This window comes from Mus caroli, unplaced genomic scaffold, assembly GCF_978045245.1.
Source record: "Mus caroli unplaced genomic scaffold, Mus_caroli_1 scaffold_5, whole genome shotgun sequence".
Classification (NCBI taxonomy): Eukaryota; Metazoa; Chordata; class Mammalia; order Rodentia; family Muridae; genus Mus; species Mus caroli.
Window position 1 is genome coordinate 94,674,273 of NW_028227260.1, and position 18,854 is coordinate 94,693,126.

The window sequence follows — 18,854 nt, forward strand, 5'->3', positions numbered from 1 at the left end:
ACTGCCCAAAGGGAGTCCTTGTGTCACTGGTTTCCTGTAAGAATATGAGCCTTCTGCAGCCACCTGCAGAGGATAATGGCATGTCACAAGTAATTGTGAGCATACCTAGAAGCTACCTTGAAATTCTGGCCTCAAATGTTACATGTTACATGAAAGGATGGACGATTCAACCCTATAGACATGGAGAATATACAGAGTACCAGGTGTGTACCAGACACTGAGAGTCCCCCGTCCATAAAAAGGACCAAATCCCTGCCCATAGAGTTTAACATATATACACATGGTAATTTTGGATAATGGAGTTGGTACATCTTAATATAGACTGACCCATGAGAAACCACTGGAAGCTCAGCATATGGTTAACCTCTTGGGTTGTTTTGTTTTTAGTCAGGGTCCAACTTCTACTCTAGGCTAGCCTGGAACTGAGTATGTAGGGTGATCTGCCTCAGCCTCCCAAGCGCTGGAATTACAGCTATGAGCCACCATGCCAAGCTTTGTTTTATAATAAGGTCTCACTGTGTAGCTCTGGCTGGCCTGGAACTATGCATTGTAAACCAAGCTGCCCTTGAAATTTTAGTTATCTTCCTACCTCTGATTCTAGAGTTCTGGGATTACAGGTATGCACCACCACATCTAGTTTGACCTCATCTTGGGAGTGGCCACAATTACTGTGGCTTCAAAGAAGAGGCCCCAGTGGGAGCCAGCCATGGATCTTGTGTAGACCTTTCTAAAAACATACTATAAGTTCCTTAGAGGTCAGGCTAGTGAGAGAGAAGCCTTTGTAGTTAGGATTGATATGACAAAAAGTGTTTGTTGGGGAAAATGGTCAGGAGAAGAAAGCTGCCGCTTTACAAGCATGCTTTCAGCTGGCGAAACAAGGAATGCCAATGCCAAGTTGCTGCCTGTGGATCATCCCTGGGCAGTGGGAAGTGAGAAAAGTTCAGAGGTACAGAACTCCAGCAAGCTCAAGGTGTGTCCAAGAGAAGAGCTGGGTTTAGGAAGCTTTCCCCACAGCTGTTTATGTTCAGTCTTATCAGGAATGGCTACAGCAGGGGTGTATATGCAAACTCAATTTCAGAACAGAATAAGTTCTTTTCAGGACACCTACTAAACAGGGTTTGGGTTTTTTGTTTGTTTTGTTTTGTTTTTTGTTTGTTTTTTCAGGTTTGGTCTTGATCTGAGGTAGGGTTGCACTTTGTATCCCTGGCTGACCTGGAACTCACTATTTAAACCAAGCTAACCTCAAATTCACAGAGATTCACTTGCCTTTGTTTTCTGGGTGCAGGAATTAAAGGGGTGTACCACCAAGCCCAACATCTAAAGAGTTCTATCTGGCTTAAGGCTGTTGGTGTCTATAAGTTCAGGTGGGTGGACAGAGGCTGGCTATGCCATCTTCCTAACAGCTCTCTTAAAGAGCTGGGCTTTGGTGATTTGTACTTGAGGAAGACCACCTGAGCAGGGAGCACTATCCAAGCCATACAGTCTGTGCAGGTGAGTGGCAATGGCTAATGCTAAGAGTAGTTCACTCATATGAAGAGGACTTCAGAGAGCATAATGAGAAAGTAGTGTGCACTGAGATGTGTGTCATGGTGACCAAAAAAAGCCAAAGAAAACCCTGAATGGAGAACAGTAGAGGAGTAGGCAAGAGACACTCATTCATGTGGCTAAAGGTCACAACAGGTGGTGTCACCAACAACTACTCTAGAAAGGGGTAGGAGAAGCTGCTAGACCCTACTATCCTTATGGAGAGAAGTGCAAACTAAGATAAAAGTGTGACAGAAAAAGGAAAGGGACATTTAGAGCTGAACACCGTGTGTATGTTAAGAGACATAAATGTGTTAGTTGGAAAGCTAATTAGGATCCTGCACAGGCAGATTCTGTGATCTAACACTTGCTGGCCCAGCTGCTGGAAGGTTCCTGGAGGCGTGGTGGGGGCATGGAGATCTAGCACACAAGCAGTAGCATGGTATACACTCTTCCAGACCATTCGCAGGGCATCCATCCTTATCACCAAATGACTACAGTCTGCCAGAGGGCCATTTTGTGACCCACATTTGACCCTGACTGACCAACAATTTGGCTGGCTCTCCACTGCTCCCCAACTAAAGCGAGGGTAGCTTCTCCGTGACTTTCACCAGGCTTGGCATAAACTGCCTTTGTAGAACATCGTGTAAAAACATCGTGCCCTTTGTCTCTAGAACTGGAAGTCGTTCTTCATCCTGTTCAGTCCTATTAAGATGTTCGTAGGACCACAGACCTCGGTTCTCCCATTAGGGACTCCCTCCTACGTAGCAGAGCTCCTTCCCCGCGTCAAGGGCGGCGCGGGACGCCCCCGTGTGGCGGAAGGCCGCGGAGGGCAAGATGGCGGCGGGTCGAGCGCCGCCTCTTCCGCCCTGCCGGTGTCGCACGAGGCCGGCCTGAAGGGGAAGTGAGTCAGTGTCTGCGGACCTGGCCCGCTAAGGCCCGCGCCCGCCGAGGCCCCGAGAGGCCTCGGCCCGGCGGCGGGGGCGGAGGCGGTGGCCATGGCCGGGGGGCCGGGCCCCGGGGAGCCTGTGGTTCCAGGCGCCCAGCACTTCTTGTACGAGGTGCCACCCTGGGTTATGTGCCGCTTCTACAAAGTGATGGACGCCCTGGAGCCCGCCGACTGGTGCCAGTTCGGTGGGTGACGGCAGGTCGGCGTGGGGTGGTGGACTCAGGCTTCTGGAGCTGAAGCCTGATGTTCCCCATCCCGCAGCGGCCTTGATCGTGCGCGACCAGACAGAGCTGCGGCTGTGCGAGCGCTCCGAGCAGCGCACAGCCAGTGTTCTGTGGCCCTGGATCAACCGCAACGCGCGCGTAGCTGACCTCGTTCACATCCTCACGCACCTGCAGCTGCTGCGTGCGAGGGACATCATCACAGCCTGTGAGCGAGCATAGCCCCAGGGACCCTAGGGATGGGAACCCAAGAGGGATGACGGGTACAGTTTCCTGAGACAGGGAACCATATGGGAACTCCCACCCCCTTCACTTAGAGATAGAGAGCTCTGAGTCACAACCCTCCTTTCCTTCCTTGTTATCCCAGGGCACCCTCCTGCCCCTGTTGTGCCCCCAAGCACCGCTGCCCCAAGGCCCAGCAGCATCTCTGCAGGCTCTGAGGCCGGGGACTGGAGCCCCCGGAAATTGCAGTCCTCTGCCTCCACCTTCCTCTCCCCAGGTAAAAAGAACCCGGGTGTTGGGCTTGATATGCCTGAGGAAAAAGCCACCATGACTGCTGACATGGCTGTAGACTGCTGCTGGTCTCTGCCTCTCACTGCCATCTTTATGAAGCTTTTCCAGGCTCCCAGACCCATTCTGAGTCAGAGCTCCTCCAGGTTCCACTCCCTGTTTCCCTCGGGCCACCACTACCATCTTCAGCCCCTTCCTCCACCAAGGTAGGTGTCTCTTAACCCCCAGGGAATTTTCCAGACAAAGAGGAAGAAACTTAACCTTTGGTGTACCACAGAGCCTAAATCAGCACAGCCAGGTCATCTGAGAGACAACTAGTGTTGAAGGGAGCTTTCAACCTGGACCAAAGGGAATAGATAGGGTCCTCGCCTGGTCCATGGTCTCTTCCAGCAGTCAAGCCCAGAGAGCCCAGTGTCTAGCCTCCAAAGAGCCCATCCCTCCCCATTTTGCTGGCCCTTCTGTGAGATTTCCCAAGGCACCTGCAACTTCTCTGAAGAACTCAGGATTGGAGAGGGTGGTTTTGGATGTGTGTACCGAGCAGTCATGAGAAATACTACATATGCTGTGAAGAGACTAAAGGAGGTAGGTGTAACATTGGGGTAGACACCTGGACAATCCATCAGTCCTTGTTTGTCTAGTTCCTCCCTCCATCGGCCCCTCACTTCTGCAGTCCCCTGCCTCCAGCCTCCCCAAGCAATTCCTTCAAGGACCCCAAGCCTTCCATAGATTTGGGCCTGGAAACAACTGGCAAGCTTGGCTCATGTTGCCTACTTTCCCTACCTCTTACCCCATCATGCCTGGGGCTACAGGAAGCTGACCTAGAGTGGACTATGGTGAAACAGAGCTTCTTAACAGAGGTGGAACAGCTATCAAGGTGAGCCTTGGGGGTCCCTCCTGTCTAGGGGCACAAGGTGAGCCACACCAGGGCCTCATCAGTCTTTAGGACTGCACAACACAAGATCTGGCTCCCTTGGGCCCTCAAGGCCTGGCCTGGCATGGGTGAGGGAACATCAAGTGCTGCCTACCTAGCCTGGCCTGATGAAAAGTAGTAGAACCCAGAAAATGAAAGAACTCAGACTCCACTCTTTATAACAGGTTTCGTCACCCAAATATCGTAGACTTTGCTGGCTACTGTGCAGAGAGTGGCTTATACTGCCTTGTTTATGGCTTCTTGCCCAATGGCTCCTTGGAGGATCAGCTCCACCTTCAGGTAGTCCTTGCTGATCTGGCACCTTTACTGGCATAGCCCCTTAGCCTGTGTCAGGCAGGACTTGGGCTTCTGGCTCCCCCTCAAACTCAAGATTTGGCCCAGGGTTTTCTTTCTTCCTTTTTACTGGCTTGATTGTTTGAGACAATACCTCACTACCCAGCCCAGGCTAGCCTCAAACTGGCAATTCTTCTGCCTCAGCCTGCTCTATGCTAGAATTACATTACACTCAGCTTGGCCCAAGATTTTTCCACACAATTCTTTCCTCTGTCCTCTCCCCAATGTTCCTCTATTGGGAGTTATTGGCTTTGCTAAAGGATTTAGTACTTAGTCCACATACAGCTCTTGAGGAATGAGGACCAGTGGACACAGGCTGTCAGAGTGAACCCAAGCTTGAGCCATGCCTGAGTGTCATACTCACAAGCCACCACATATACAGGATAAGAGCTTCCTTCTCAAACTGTTTTGAGAGAGGCGAGGGAGAAGGGCATCAGCGCTTTCTGTGCTGTTAGGTAAACCTGAGCCCATCACATTTTGTCTTAAGTCCTGAGAAATGTTCCCTAGCTGTTATCCCGGCTGTAGAGTGCTTGCCAAAACCTTTGGAATAGCTTTAGCTACCACTTGCTCATGAAGTAGGTCATAGACAGTCTTACCCCTCATTCTCCAGAAAGGAATACTGAGGCTCAGAATAAAGCTTGCCCCAAGCTGCACAGTGACAGGTGAGGGGAATTGAGGGGGGCAGGGTCGGGGGTCAAAGAACAGCTGCCCTGAGCTGCCTCTGTGCTTCTGTCTTTGTCACTCCAGACGCAGGCCTGCTCCCCCCTTTCCTGGCCTCAACGACTGGACATTCTTCTGGGCACAGCCCGGGCTATTCAGTTTTTACATCAGGATAGCCCCAGCCTTATCCATGGAGACATCAAGAGGTGAGGAGGGGCTCAGAAGAGCTATAGAAAGTCATATGGCCAGGGAGACAGTGACCCCCTGCTCAATGAACAGCTCTGTTCTGAGTGTCCCTGTGATATTCTTCCTGCCCAGACCTGTGAATATGGGAACAGGTGTTGCCTGGGACCTCAGAGCTGAGAGTACTTAGGGCTATGAGTACCCCTGCATGGTGCAAGTATACAAATAAAGCCATGGTGGTGAGCAGAAAGCAAACAATGTGAAGGGACTCAGGGACTGCTGACCCTCAGACAGCTGGGATGCAATGCAGCCACTTTCCATAAGCAGTATGCCTCTAGTCCAGTTTATCAGGACCATTTGGGTGTAGGGAACAGAAAAAAAAAAAAAAGGTAGTAGGACCTGAACTGGTGCCATTTCTCCCTTTCCAAGTTCTAATGTGCTTCTGGATGAGAGACTGATGCCCAAGCTGGGAGACTTTGGCCTGGCTCGTTTCAGCCGCTTTGCAGGGGCCAAACCAAGCCAGAGCAGTACTGTAGCCCGGACTTGCACAGTTCGAGGTACCCTCGCCTACCTGCCTGAGGAGTACATCAAGACAGGCCGACTGGCTGTGGACACCGATACCTTCAGCTTTGGAGTGGTGAGCCACCAGCCCTTCTGTTGGCTTGGGGAGGGAAAACCACCAGTAAGTAAAATCAGGAAAGCCTAGAGAATTCTAGGCCTAAGGCAGAGGTAAACCTAGTGGAAAGCTAGCATAGCTTTGGCCTTGGGGATCACCCTGCCTCATACACCTCCCTCTTCCCTTGCACTAAATTGTGTTCATAATTTGCATCCTTTTGCTTAAGCTTCCGTCCCATAACAATGCTGCCCTTGCTGGGAGGTGGTCTGTACCTGCCTGTTCCAGGACTACTTTCCCACCAGTCCTGATCCATGCCCATGCTACAAACCTCTTCTCCACACAATTTCTCCCTGCTAAAGTGATGCTGTCTATCCCCCTCTAGGTAATACTGGAGACCCTTGCTGGTCAGAGGGCTGTGAGGACACAAGGTGCAAAGACCAAGTATCTGGTGAGCCTCCTAAGCTTAGTGGGGCATGGCGGGAGGGAGGGAGGGAGGGGCAGCTGCAACCAGTGCGTATAGCCCCAGAGGGTGGGATGATACAGATCCTTTACATTACCCCACAATAGCCTGCTACTGCTGCTGCTGCTGCTGACTCATCTTTAAAAGTGGGTGAGTCCCAAGCAGTTTCTTTTACCTTGCACGGAAGAACCTATCTTTAGTCTGTACCTAGACCTTGAGGCTAGGGATGTAATCTCAGTGGTAGAACCTTATTGCATGCAAGGCCCTGGGTCCTATCCCCATCAAAGGGGAAAAAGAACTTTGACAGGTTCCCCCTCTGCCTTGGACTGGGGATAGAGAGGGGGCTATTCCTGATACCCCCGGGGACCAAACCTGCAGTGGAACTTAGAGCAGGGCTGAGTAAAGGCAGTAGGAGGTAGGCAGGCTGTTAAAGTGCAGCTCCAAGCCATCCTGACCTATACCCCTACATTCCTGTCTACCTTGCTGTGCACTGAGATAGGGCTAAGGAAAAAGAGACCTAAAGCTTAGCATCTGAGTACATGGTTTTGGTTCCAACATTCAAGAATCTGAGGCAGGAGGATTGCCAGGAGCTGGAGGCCAGCTGGAGCTATATAACAAGACCCTCTATCAAAAACAACAACAACAAAATTAGTTGATTGTGGTGGCATGGGCACTTGGGAGGTAGAAGCAGGGGGGATCAGAAATCCAAAATTATCCTTAGTAATATAGTAAGTTCAAGACCAGAGTAAGTTACATGGTTCACTGTCTCAAACATACAAAGAAGCCGGGCGTGGTGGCACATGTCTTTAATCCCAGCACTTGGGAGGCAGAAGCAGGCGGATTTCCGAGTTTTAGGCCAGCCTGGTCTACAGAGTGAGTTCCAGGGCAGCCAGGGCTACACAGAGAAACCCTGTCTTTAAAAAAAAAAAAAAAAAAAAAGACAAGAGACTTGGGTTTTAGTCCCATCAACACAGTGGTCATGGATCAAATTCTTGCTCTTCATTGAGCTTCAGTTTCCCATATAGAAAACAGACTTTAACACAGGAACACTATTCCAGCAATTCCTAGGCCCAGAACATGCTTGGCTAATGCTGGGCCGTCACCTTTTACAGAGTTACATCTCCCATTGCTTCTCCAGGATGAAGCCTAGTTTTGTCCACTGTTGGGCCCAGTGGGGGATTTAACCAACCCCACAAACTGAACCAGATTCTACCCATCCCTCCTTCCTTTACTACGTCCATTAGCACATCCCAGCTCAAGTACTGGTTATTCAGACCCCATGGACCTTGCTAACAGACTAGTAGGTTTGTTGGCATCTGTTTCCCCCACTGCAATGGGATGTCAGGACTGTAAAACAAGGCCCAGAGTGTTTTATTTGTGGCTGTTATCAGTAGAGCCCCAGACAGCACTAGGCACACAGTGGTGTTTAATGAACCTAGGGAAAGAAGACCAGAGGACTGAGTGGCAGTGGCCTGGAAGCTTTGGTGGAACCATGCTGAACTGACAGTATTTGTTCTACAGAAAGACCTGATTGAAGATGAGGCTGAAGAGGCTGGAGTGACCCTGAAAAGCACCCAGCCTACTCTGTGGATGGGTGTAGCCACGGATGCTTGGGCTGCTCCAATTGCTGCCCAGATCTATAAGAAGCACCTGGACTCCAGACCTGGGCCCTGCCCACCCCAGTTGGGCCTGGCCCTGGCTCAACTAGCTTGCTGCTGCATGCACCGTCGGGCCAAGAAGAGGCCCCCCATGACCCAGGTAGCCCTGGGGAGGCCAGTTACCCATGGGGACATAGTGGCCAGCAAGAAAACTTTCGTACTTGCCCTGCTTGATAGCAGTAGCTACAAAGTACCTACCTGATCTCTTACAGAGGCAAAACTCCCAACATTCCTTGCTTGCCCTTTGGCTCTGTTTGGGGAGGTGCTCTGTGGAACTAAGTGGTAAAGGGCTGCTGCTTTGCTGGATGCGCCTCAGATCCCAGCAACAGGTAGAAGGAAAGGGCTCTGATCATGCCCCCTAGTGGGGGTGCCATGCCACTCACTACCTTTGTCTTTTTGTCTTACCTTCCACCTCTTCTGGTGATGGTTAAGAATAGAGTTCCTGGCTTTGGTGGCCATGAAGCTCAATAGTTCTTAGGATGAGACAAAGGAACAAAGGGCAGTGTTTTCTCAGCTGCAGAGTGCACCAGCTTTGTGTTATCTGTCATTCCATTGGCTGTATGGGGCCTGTGGTATTAACCTGAACATAGGCAAGTCTAGGCCAACCTGAAGCAGCAGAGCAGCTGTGTGGTTTGACCACAGGGTGTCAGGTCTAGGCTGCCTTGCCCAGCCAGGAACCCATGCTCTGCCCATCCTGAGAGCCTCTCTCTCCACACAGGTATACAAGAGACTAGAAGGGCTTCAGGCAGGGCCTCCCTGGGAGCTAGAGGTTGCCGGCCATGGCTCCCCTTCCCCTCAGGAGAACTCCTACATGTCTACCACTGGCAGTGCCCAGAGTGGGGATGAACCATGGCAGCCTCTAGTAGTGACCACAAGAGCCCCAGCCCAGGCTGCCCAGCAACTCCAGAGAAGTCCCAACCAGCCAGTGGAGAGTGATGAGAGTGTTCCCGGCCTCTCTGCTACCCTGCATTCCTGGCACTTGACTCCAGGTTCCCACCCAAGCCCATCGTCCTTCAGAGAGGCTAGCTGTACCCAGGGAGGCACTACCAGAGAATCAAGTTTGAGGAGTAGCCCAGGCTTCCAGCCTACAACCATGGAAGGTAACTCGGAATAGGATCTCCCTTCTTAACCCTTCTCCCCACCCCATGCCTAAAATCAAAAGTGTAGAATTCTAGGTTCTGTCTAGGCTACTGGTCTGTGATCTTATCCCTCCCAACCTGGGCCCCAGAATTTACTGGAGAATTCTGCCCTGCAGCCAGCATCACTAGCAGGGGGGAGCTGGGAAGACTCTGGAGGCTAGAGTGTCACTCAAGATTGCAGGGACAAGCTGGGTGTGGTGGTGCACGCCTTTGATCCCAGCACTTGGGAGGCAGAGGCAGGCAGATTTCTGAGTTCGAGGCCAGCCTGGTCTACAGAGTGAGTTCCAGGACGGCCAGGGCTATACAGAGAAACCCTGTCTCGAAAAACAAACAAACAAACAAAAAAGATTGCAGGGACAGCTAAGAAGTTACTGTCTCTGCTCAGGCTCATCCACGGGCAGCTCATCCCTACTGTCATCAGAACCACCACAGATCATCATCAACCCAGCCCGACAGAAGATGGTACAAAAGCTGGCTCTTTATGAGAAAGGGGTATTGGATAGCCTGCAACTGCTGTCATCAGGCTTTTTCCCAGGTACCTGTGGATAACTCTAGCTCAGCTTCCCCAGAAGAGCCTCCCACCACTGCCATACACACATACAAACATGCATACAAAGTCATACTCTGCAGCTCCACGGCATACAGGCATAATTCCTTATGTCAACCCTAAACAGCAGAGCATTTGTTCTGGCTGCACAATTAAGGCTCCACTCACCAAGAATATAGGACCCAGCTTTTGCTCAACATCTGTAGGGAGATGCCTGGCTCAATCCCTTACTTCCCACCAGTAGCACTCCCATATGCTCCTAGAAAATGTGAAGTCCCAGCAGGAATTTTCTACTCCAGGTACTATATGAAAAGCTGCTGTTTAACCAAGCATGTTCTGGGATACCTTAGCTGGGGATAAGAGTGTACCTGTAAAGATTATCCAAACTAGCAGGCTGGAGAAATTGCCCAGTGAATAAGGCCATGGACTGCTTTTGCAGATGACTTGGCTTTAGTTTCCAGACTCCACATTTGGTAGTTCACAGCTACTTGTAACTCCAGTCCCAGGGGATCTGAGTCCCTCTTCTGGCCTCCACAGATACCTTTGTATATACATGTATAGCCTTTGTATATACATGGTGTATTTAAAACTCACTTAGAAACACACATATAAAAGGAAAAATCTTATTTTCAAAAAGCAAACTAAAGGTAAAAAGAAAACCTTGGCTCCAAAGACTGCCCTGAGCTGGGCAGTGGTAACGCATGCCTTTAATCCCAGCACTTGGGAGGCAGAAACAGGCAAGTTTGGGGCCAGCTTGGTTTACAGAGCAAGTTCCAGGATAGCCAGGGCAACCAGACAGAAAAACCCTGTCAAAAAAAGGTGGGGTGGGGTAGGGAATTATGTCAGTTATAGAGCATTTGCTTAGCAAGCGAAATGCCCTCGGTTCCAGTCTCATTGCCACATGCTCAGTTTGGAGTGGGAGGTGCCCTCTAAGTTCTGTGATCATGCTTCATGTCAGGGTATTTGAAAGACAAGAAGTTGTCCCCAACTTATTAAGTGATATTTTCTCTTCCATAGGCTTGGATTTAGAACCTGAAAAGAGACAGGGACCTGAAGAAAGTGATGAATTCCAGAGCTGATTTGTTCACCCTGACAAATCCCTCAGACTCAGATGTCAAAGTTCTCATGGTTGGAAGTTCTCATAGTGTGCAAACTCCTCAGTAGCCCAAAGGCATCAGGTGTGGGGGCTCACTCTGGCAAAGGAGAGACGGTAGTGGACCCTGCTGTTCTCAGAATGTGAGCACAGACAGGGCCAGCCAAAGAACCCGATAGAAGCTGATAAGGCAGGCAATGTCAGGCCAGCATTTGTGAGCAAGGCAAGCAGAGTACCTAAGGAATTGGGTAGTACATAACAGAAGACTGCTAGCTACACAGGCCCAGAGGACACAAGTAGGTCTGTTTGTATGGTGGGAGCTAGCTCCCCTGAGAGCTAGACAGTATATCTGCAGTCTATGAGTCTATTCCTCAGAACTTCCCTAAAACACCAAGCGAAAGTAGCTATTGTGCTTGTAAATTGCAAAAAAAAAAAAAAGAGTGTCTTACAGTTCAGTCCACTAGCTAGAAGTGAGCACTCTGAGATTCCCCCAAGAGTCTAATAAAACCCCCCTCCCCATCTTGGGTGGATATGTGCAAGCCTTGCCAGATACCAGTGAGCTAGTTTCATATGACTATACCTGCCTGCCTAGGCAGGCTCTCTCTATACCCTGCAAATTGACTGTGGATGTCCAAGGTTCTGCTTATGGCAGAAAGGTCCAGCAAAGCCCAGCTTTGTGGTACCCAGACAGTGAGAAGCCCCAAGGAGGAAGAAACTGAGAGCAAAGCTAAGTATTTGAGGGGGAAGAATGTTACATTTAAAAACAAAAACCAAAAACAAGTTTTTGTGTAATTAAGTGTCTTCACAAGTAACCCAGGGCTATAGCCCAGGCTTACAGTGATTCTGTGTTTGAGTCATGAGTCACACTACATGTCCCTGTGGAGTTGGTGACATCCAATTTGTCCTTGAGTAATAAAAGCATGCATTTCCCTGTCTGGTTAAACTTGTGGAATTTGTTGTGCTAAAACTGTTATGCTTTCCTAATGCTTTCTATCTCTGGGCTCTGAAGTGTCCACCCAAAACTCAGGCCCCTAGCATTTGTTCTCATGTCAAGCCCAGACTGGGGATAGATCCCCAATGCTGCGCCCCTTGCTTTCATGTCTTGCAGATTTCATGGATATTGATGCTATTGGAAATGAAGCCTTCATGTCTGAATTATTCATCAATCATATATAGAAATTTAATTAAGTTTTGATTCTGATCTTTATTCTGTGACCTTACTTATTATGTCCCACTTGTTTTGGGGGTGATTACGCTGAGATAGTTTGTATGCAATCATCCTATCTGAAAATAAATTTACTCCATTGCCAACCTATATGCCTTTTAATTTTCTTTTCTTTTTAGAACTAACTATATAGCCCTGACTGTCCTTGATCTTGATATGTAGACCAGACTGGCCTTGAACTCCAGAGGCCTACCTGCCTCTGACAAGGCATGCTCCACCATACCCAACTTGACTTTTTTTTTTCTTCATTTATTGCATTGACTAGGGCCTATAAGTTTTTAATACAAGTGGGAAACCCCACCCACTCTCAGGAGTTTTTCTCACTTTTCTTAACAAATCTATGTTTGTTCTGTTAAAGAAAAAGAAAATAAACACCATTGTTATTTTTCTTGTAAAGGTGGAATCGAAAGAGGAGTTACAGAATATTTCAAATGATGCTACTGAGTCTATTGAGATAAACATAGAATTTATTTTCATTCTGTTCATGCAGTGGTCACATTGGTTTTGAAATGTTTAACTAGATGCATATTCTGGCTTGGTTGCCCCATGTTCTGTTTTTGTTTGTTTTGCTGAATTCTGTAAGTGCAATTTTAAAAGTGATACATTTTCTCTATTCCCAGTTGCCTCCCAAATAAATGAAATGGACTATAAGATTTATTTTATAAGCTTTACAGCACATTAGCTGAGAAGTTAATAACCTATTATATTTCTCTTAAAATAATCTGGCTACCTCTGACCCCAAATCCCCATACTTGCAATTTTAGTATTGATCTGCCTCTCTCTGCTTCAGATGTCTTTTCATAGTGTTTTCCACCCTCTCCTCACGACTCAGTCTTCCCTTCCTTCTCCCTCTCTGCTCTCCCTCTGGCTGGCAGAGTCCCACCCTATTTCCTCTTCTTGGGTGCTTAGTTTTTATTGACAAATAAGAAAATAAATGGGGAGCAATATCTACACAAACTTGAAGTGGAAACTTAAGGGTTCTTTGAAAAGTCAGTTGGATGATGTTTTTGCTGGGCAAACAGATGAACAATTCATTAGAGTGGACACAGGTGAAAGGCTAAGGCAGACTCATGAAGGAATGTTTCACTGACGCAAACAGAAGAGAGGATGTTCTGCTAAAGCAAGCACATGAAAGGACATGTGATGAAGGATTCTTTGCTAATGACACATAATTGGTCTGCCTTACATTGCAGAGTTGAGCTGCGTTTGTCCAGACTCCATAGAGAGAAAAGCACCAAAAAACTTCGGTGGTTTACTAGTTTCTTGCCACCTCTGCCGACTAGGGCTGATTGGTGCTGAGGCAAGATGTGCTGAAGCAATGCCCATGGAGGACATGTGATGTTTGGAGGGTATACATAGGACTCGACAGAGGCTGAGCCTTGCTTATAGAGCTAGCTGTGCAACACTTGTGGCTCTTCTCTTCCCTGAGAGGCACAGCCAAGAACTTCTCCTGGTGTCCCTCCAGGTCCCTCCTGCTGAATCTAGCCAAGGCTGAGGCCTGGCTGTCTCTGCTAGGTCATGTCACCACTATTGCTATCCCAACTCTACTGAACTGGACTGCTGGTGTTTGCAAATGGATCAAGCCACTGCTGCCTGCTAACCTGTGAACTGAACTGCTGATTTCCAGACAACACAGACGGGAGTTACTCTAAAGAACCTTTCTAAACAGACCCACCCTCACCCCACCCCTTATCCTTTCTTTTCCACTACCTCTGGTGAGCTGTGGGCTAAAAGAGAGGTTAAAGCATTTAAGAACCATCATTAAAAATAAGATATTGGAGCCGAGCGTGGTGGCACATGCCTTTAATCCCAGCACTTGGGAGGCAGAGGCAGGCGGATTTCTGAGTTTGAGGCCAGCATGGTCTACAGAGTGAGTTCCAGGACAGCCAGGGCTATACAGAGAAACCCTGTCTCAAAATAATAATAATATATTGAAAAAAAATAAAGTTACACAAACATGAGATGAGAGATTCTTAGAATAAGCATTACAATGCCATGACCAGATTACAACTAGATATGGGGGCAGAGAAATCAGCATTTAATAATACCAGAATAATCTTGACACAGTGCACAATAATATTTTGCCTACAGAATTCCATTTATTCACATCTTGAGGGGTTTTGGGTTCTGTTTTGTTTTGTTTTGTTTTTCCGGCAGGGTCTCACTATGTAGCTCTGTTTGATTTCACTACATAGCTACATAGTCTAGGCTGGCCTAGAACTCACAAAGATTCACCTGCCTCTGCCTCCTGTGTGCTGGGATAAAAGTGATATGTGCCTTTCTATACAAGTGTGTGTGTGTGTGTGTGTGTGCGCGCGCGTGTGGACAACATTGGGAATTAGTTTTCCCCTTTCACATTTACATGGATCATTTTGCTGCAAAGCCTTTTACCTGCTGAACCATGTCACCAACACCAATGTTCAATTTTTGTACATATATTTATTTATAACAGATGATGGTACCGCAGTTTCCTAGTAATATCTTTTTCTAGTTTTGGGAACTGAACCTCAGAAAAATAAGTGGGAAAATACTCTGTCCTTTCATTTTGTTAAAGAGTTTGGTATACTTAATATTGTTTTTTATGCATTCCATAGGTTCAACTAGGGAAGTCATTTGGACCTAGAGTGTTCTTTCATTTGGGTTCAGTTTGGATAATGTTGTTGTTGTTGTCCTCGTTGTTTTGAGACAGGGTTTCTCTGTGTAGCCCTGGCTGTCCTGGAACTCACTGTGTAGACCAGGCTGGCCTCAAACTCACAGAAATTTGCCTGCCTCTTCCTCCCATGTGCTGGGATTAAAGGTGTGAGCCACAACATCTAGCTAGGGTACATTTTGTTGTTGTTTAGTTGGTTTGTTTCATTAGTTGTTGGTTGTTTGGTATTTTGGTTTGGTAGTTTTGTATATTTTGGGGTTGTGACTTTGGATCTTTCATATGTTGAGTATTAAGCCAAGGATCTCATGAACTGTACCAGAAAGTTCTTAACACCTATCCCAGAAAGCTTAATTAAAAGTTCGGTGCCAGTGGGAGTGGTGGTGCTCACCTTTACTCCTAGCATTCAGGAGGAAGAGACAGGTAGATCTCTATCAGTTCAGACCAGCCTGGTGGCAGAGGCAAGTAGATCTCTGGGAAGTCAAGGACACCCAGATCTACATAGTGAGTTCCAGGAAAACTAGGAGAACCTTTCTAAAAAAGAAAAAAGGTAAAAAAAAAAAAATTTTTTTTTTTAAAGAAATTCAATGTCTTTAGATCTTTGGCTATTCAGGTTGTGTTTTAAGTCAGGGTTAGGTTTGTGTACTTAAAGGATTTGTCCATCTTATTTAATAAAAGGAGTATCAACTCGTCCTTTTAGCATCTATGGGCTCTGTTGTGATAGCTGTCATTCCAGTACTGGTAATGTTGCTTTTTCTTTCTGGTTTGTTTTTTTTTCCCTTTCTGGGCATAGGCAGTCCTCCTAACCCCGTCTTCCCAGTAACTGAGACTACACGTATACCACTGTACCTATCTTCCTTATTTTCTCAGACATCCTAAGATAAAGGCTTTTCAATTTTAATAACTAATTTTGGGGATTTCATTAATTTTTCTGAATTATTTGTTATTTGTCTGTTTTCTATTTTCTCAATTTCTACTCCTGTTAATTTTCTTTCTTTAGCTTTTTTTTTTTTTTTTTTTTTTGTATAATTTGGTTATTTTTTTTCCAGTTAGTTTAGGTATAGCCTCAACGATTTTAAAAATGCTTTTGGTTTTGAGATTTTTTTTTTTTTTTGGTTTTTTGAGACAGGGATTCCTGTGTATCCCTGGCTGTCCTGGAACTCACTTTGTAGACCAGGCTGGCCTCGAACTCAGAAATCTGCCTGCCTCTGCCTCCCAAGTGCTGGGATTAAAGGCGTGCGCCACCACTGCCCAGCTGGTTTTGAGATTTTTACATTTACTATTTTTTTAAAATTATCATTATTTTATGAGTATGAGTGCCTGAATGCATGTATATCTACCATGTGTTTGCCTAATGATAGAAGAGGCCAAAATATGGCACTGGAACTGGAGTTACAGTGAGTTGTGAGGCACTGTCTTAGGGTTTTACTGCTGTGAAGAGACACTAAAACCAAGGCCACTCTTATAAAGGACAACATCTAATTAAGGCTGGCTTACAGTTTCGGAGGTTTAGTCCATTATCATCGTGGTAGGAAGCATGGCAGAATGCAGGTAGACATGTGCTGGAGAAGGAGCTGAGAGTTCTAATTCTTTTTTTTTTTTTTCTTCTACTCTTGAAATACAGAATTTTATTTAAAAACTGTTTAAAGTAGAAAAAAAAACTGTCAAGAAAGACCAGGTGGAAAAATGGGTTCCCAATAAACTGGAATTTGGGACAACAGAAGACTGAAAGGCCACGGAGGAGAAATAGCACCGCTGGCATCTGAACAATGTCTAGTTACTTGCTTTTTTTTTTTTTTTTTTTGCATTGTTAATCACTGAATCTGGTTTCCTCTGAATGCCACAGAGCATGCACTACATAACAATCTGTCATAAAATACCTGTTTTCTACACACAGCATAAGACAAGCTACCACCAGAAACAAATCAATACAAACACATCAGGAGTTGAACAATCCCAGTAGTGAGTAACACATTTTGCAGTTATGCCGAACAAAGGAACTGAATAGGCTGTGGGTAAAGCAAATGAGGGAGAATAAAGGAATGAAGTATTTGAAGTGTTAATATTTCAGTCATGGTACTGTATGTTCTTAAAAAGTAACATTTAGTAACACACTAGAGAATTTTATCTCCAAAGTGATTAGTGCACTGGCAAAGTACTCAGGTGACAACGGGGAGCAGTGACCAGCAGACAGCGAGCACCCTAGCCTCACAGAGCCCAGGTGACACTGGCCTTCACTGATCACTCCTTTGCCAGAGGTCCAGCAAGAACTTGTAGCTCGATCTCCTGCCTGCTGTAATTACAATGCTCAGCAGCAAACTTAAGGAGCCAGAGGAGTTTCCAGAGGTCACAGGGGGCAGAGAGAGAACGTGTAACTGTAAACTTAAAAGACAGTGTGCTGGGACTCCACGCCCATTCAAATCCCAGAGACACAATACAGAGGAACTTGGGGGACAGTTTGAAAAGATCAGAGGACTGCTTGATAGGAAGCTGAGCTCTTCGCCTCAGGCACTGCGGGGCCAAGAAGCCCTTTATTCACCCAAGCAACCATGTTGATTGCTTTTAGAACAGGGGTGCAATTGGTCAATGACACAAAATGGCTTTACAGAACTTTTCAAACTTTACTTCTGGGCCAAAGTCGACATCTATAAGATTCAAGCAGCCTTGAAAGGCCTACAACAGCAGGTTCCAAAGGGTCTAAAGTCTGCCCTTCCTTCCTTCCCAGACATGTCAGACACATAAAATCCTGTCATGTTACACTGTATATTTTGAAATATGGAAGCATATTTTAAATACTCTTAAGGCATTTATTTATTAAAACATTCTCTGCCAGAATTTCACATTAGCTTAGAATTCAGTTCAGTTTTTACACCTCTGAGGTTGTCACCTCTTGTAACTATAACCCCCCTTCTCCATCAGTCAGTGTGGCCAGCATCCACATGAAGAGCCCCATGGTTGGCCTCTTGTTCCCCTGGTAAACCAACTAAATGTTAATACTGCTCTGCTACAAGGCAAAAGCTCCTAACTCAAACTCACTGGAAAAGGTGAGACTTCTGCAAAGTGCACTTTGAAGAAGAGGTACTTTCTGCTTATGAAAAGAAGCCAGTGAATCCTCTAAGATTAATAAAAGGGAATATTTAACAGTTAAGCACATGATTTGGAGCGAATACTTCGGATGTTGCTCTGCTGGCCCAAGCTGCTTAATACTCTTCTTGTTCCTCCTGTGGGCCCCCTTCATCAGGTATCACAAAGCCTTCATTTGTGGCATAAAGAATATCTACAATCCTCTGCAGTACAGCGTCATTTTCCCCCTCATTCTCCTGGCAAATCAGTTCAATGTTCCTTAGCTTTCCGAAGTAGAAGTCTCTCTCCTTCTCCAAGTTTCAACAGTAAGCTTCAATACTTTGACCTGCTGCATCAATTCAGCTGCTTCATCATCTCCACTGCCCACATCAGAATTCTTTCTCACCATCCCAGGGCCAGCCTTAGGAGCTGCAGTAGTCCTCTGTGTTGCAATGGGTCTCTGTAGGGCTACAGTACTGGAGCTGAGAGGTTTCTTCGGTTCACTCAAAGCTGAAGCAACAAGAGAAGGAGCCACTTGACCTTGAAGGAGCCACTTTCTTGACCTTGTCTGGCAGCTCCAGGATCACGTTCTTTTCCATCTTAATTTGCATTTAAAATCTTCTTGAATCATTGAACGAAATCAAAATTGTCCTGAAATTTTTCTTTTACTAATTTATCCACAGGAATTGTTTTGTCAACATCCATCCTCTTGAAGCCTGCTTGTAGTATTTTGAAGTTCTGCATATATTCATGTTCTCGCTTAGAATTTCACTTTCTTCAAGGCAATGGAGCCAGGGAAGAGCGTGTCCATAAACTGACAGTATGCAGCCCCTGAACACAACTGTTCTATCTTTGTCAGATTCAACTGCAGAAATTCATTGATCCAAGCCAGCATGTCATGTCGACTTATGTTATCACTGGCGACAGACATCGAGTACACATTCACTGCCAGCTTCGGCTCTCAAAGGACCCGCATCCACTGTCAGCGCGCCCGGGGCTCTGATTCGTCTTTGTCTGGTTCAAACCAACAGACCCTGCCTGCCCATGCGCGATGACCTCACAACACACCCCACCGTGTCGCGCAGACGCAGAGAG

General features: G+C 46.8%; 1 protein-coding gene and 1 pseudogene across 6 annotated transcripts; one reads left to right on the forward strand and one right to left on the reverse strand.

Moving 5' to 3' along the window:
• Positions 1–2,348: 2,348 nt before the first annotated feature.
• On the forward strand, positions 2,349–12,139 carry Irak1 (interleukin 1 receptor associated kinase 1). Of its 6 annotated transcripts, XM_021153433.3 has the most exons (15): positions 2,349–2,658; positions 2,735–2,902; positions 3,062–3,193; positions 3,307–3,410; positions 3,595–3,786; positions 4,014–4,078; positions 4,300–4,414; positions 5,216–5,334; positions 5,741–5,948; positions 6,310–6,375; positions 7,909–8,145; positions 8,258–8,374; positions 8,764–9,145; positions 9,570–9,719; positions 10,749–12,139. In XM_021153433.3, exons 1-15 carry the CDS (start codon positions 2,523–2,525, stop codon positions 10,808–10,810), a joined length of 2,253 nt encoding a protein of 750 aa, XP_021009092.1. In that variant the 5' UTR covers positions 2,349–2,522; the 3' UTR covers positions 10,811–12,139. The 6 variants fall into 6 exon arrangements, with proteins under 6 accessions (XP_021009092.1, XP_021009093.1, XP_021009089.1 ...); XM_021153434.2 differs by lacking the exon at positions 8,258–8,374 and having other exon boundaries at positions 2,350–2,658; positions 3,598–3,786; positions 11,933–12,139; XM_021153430.3 differs by lacking the exon at positions 8,258–8,374 and having other exon boundaries at positions 2,351–2,658.
• Positions 12,140–17,888: 5,749 nt separating this feature from the next.
• LOC110286239 (microtubule-associated protein RP/EB family member 1 pseudogene) overlaps positions 17,889–18,854 on the reverse strand; it is a 37,757-nt pseudogene continuing 36,791 nt past the window's right edge.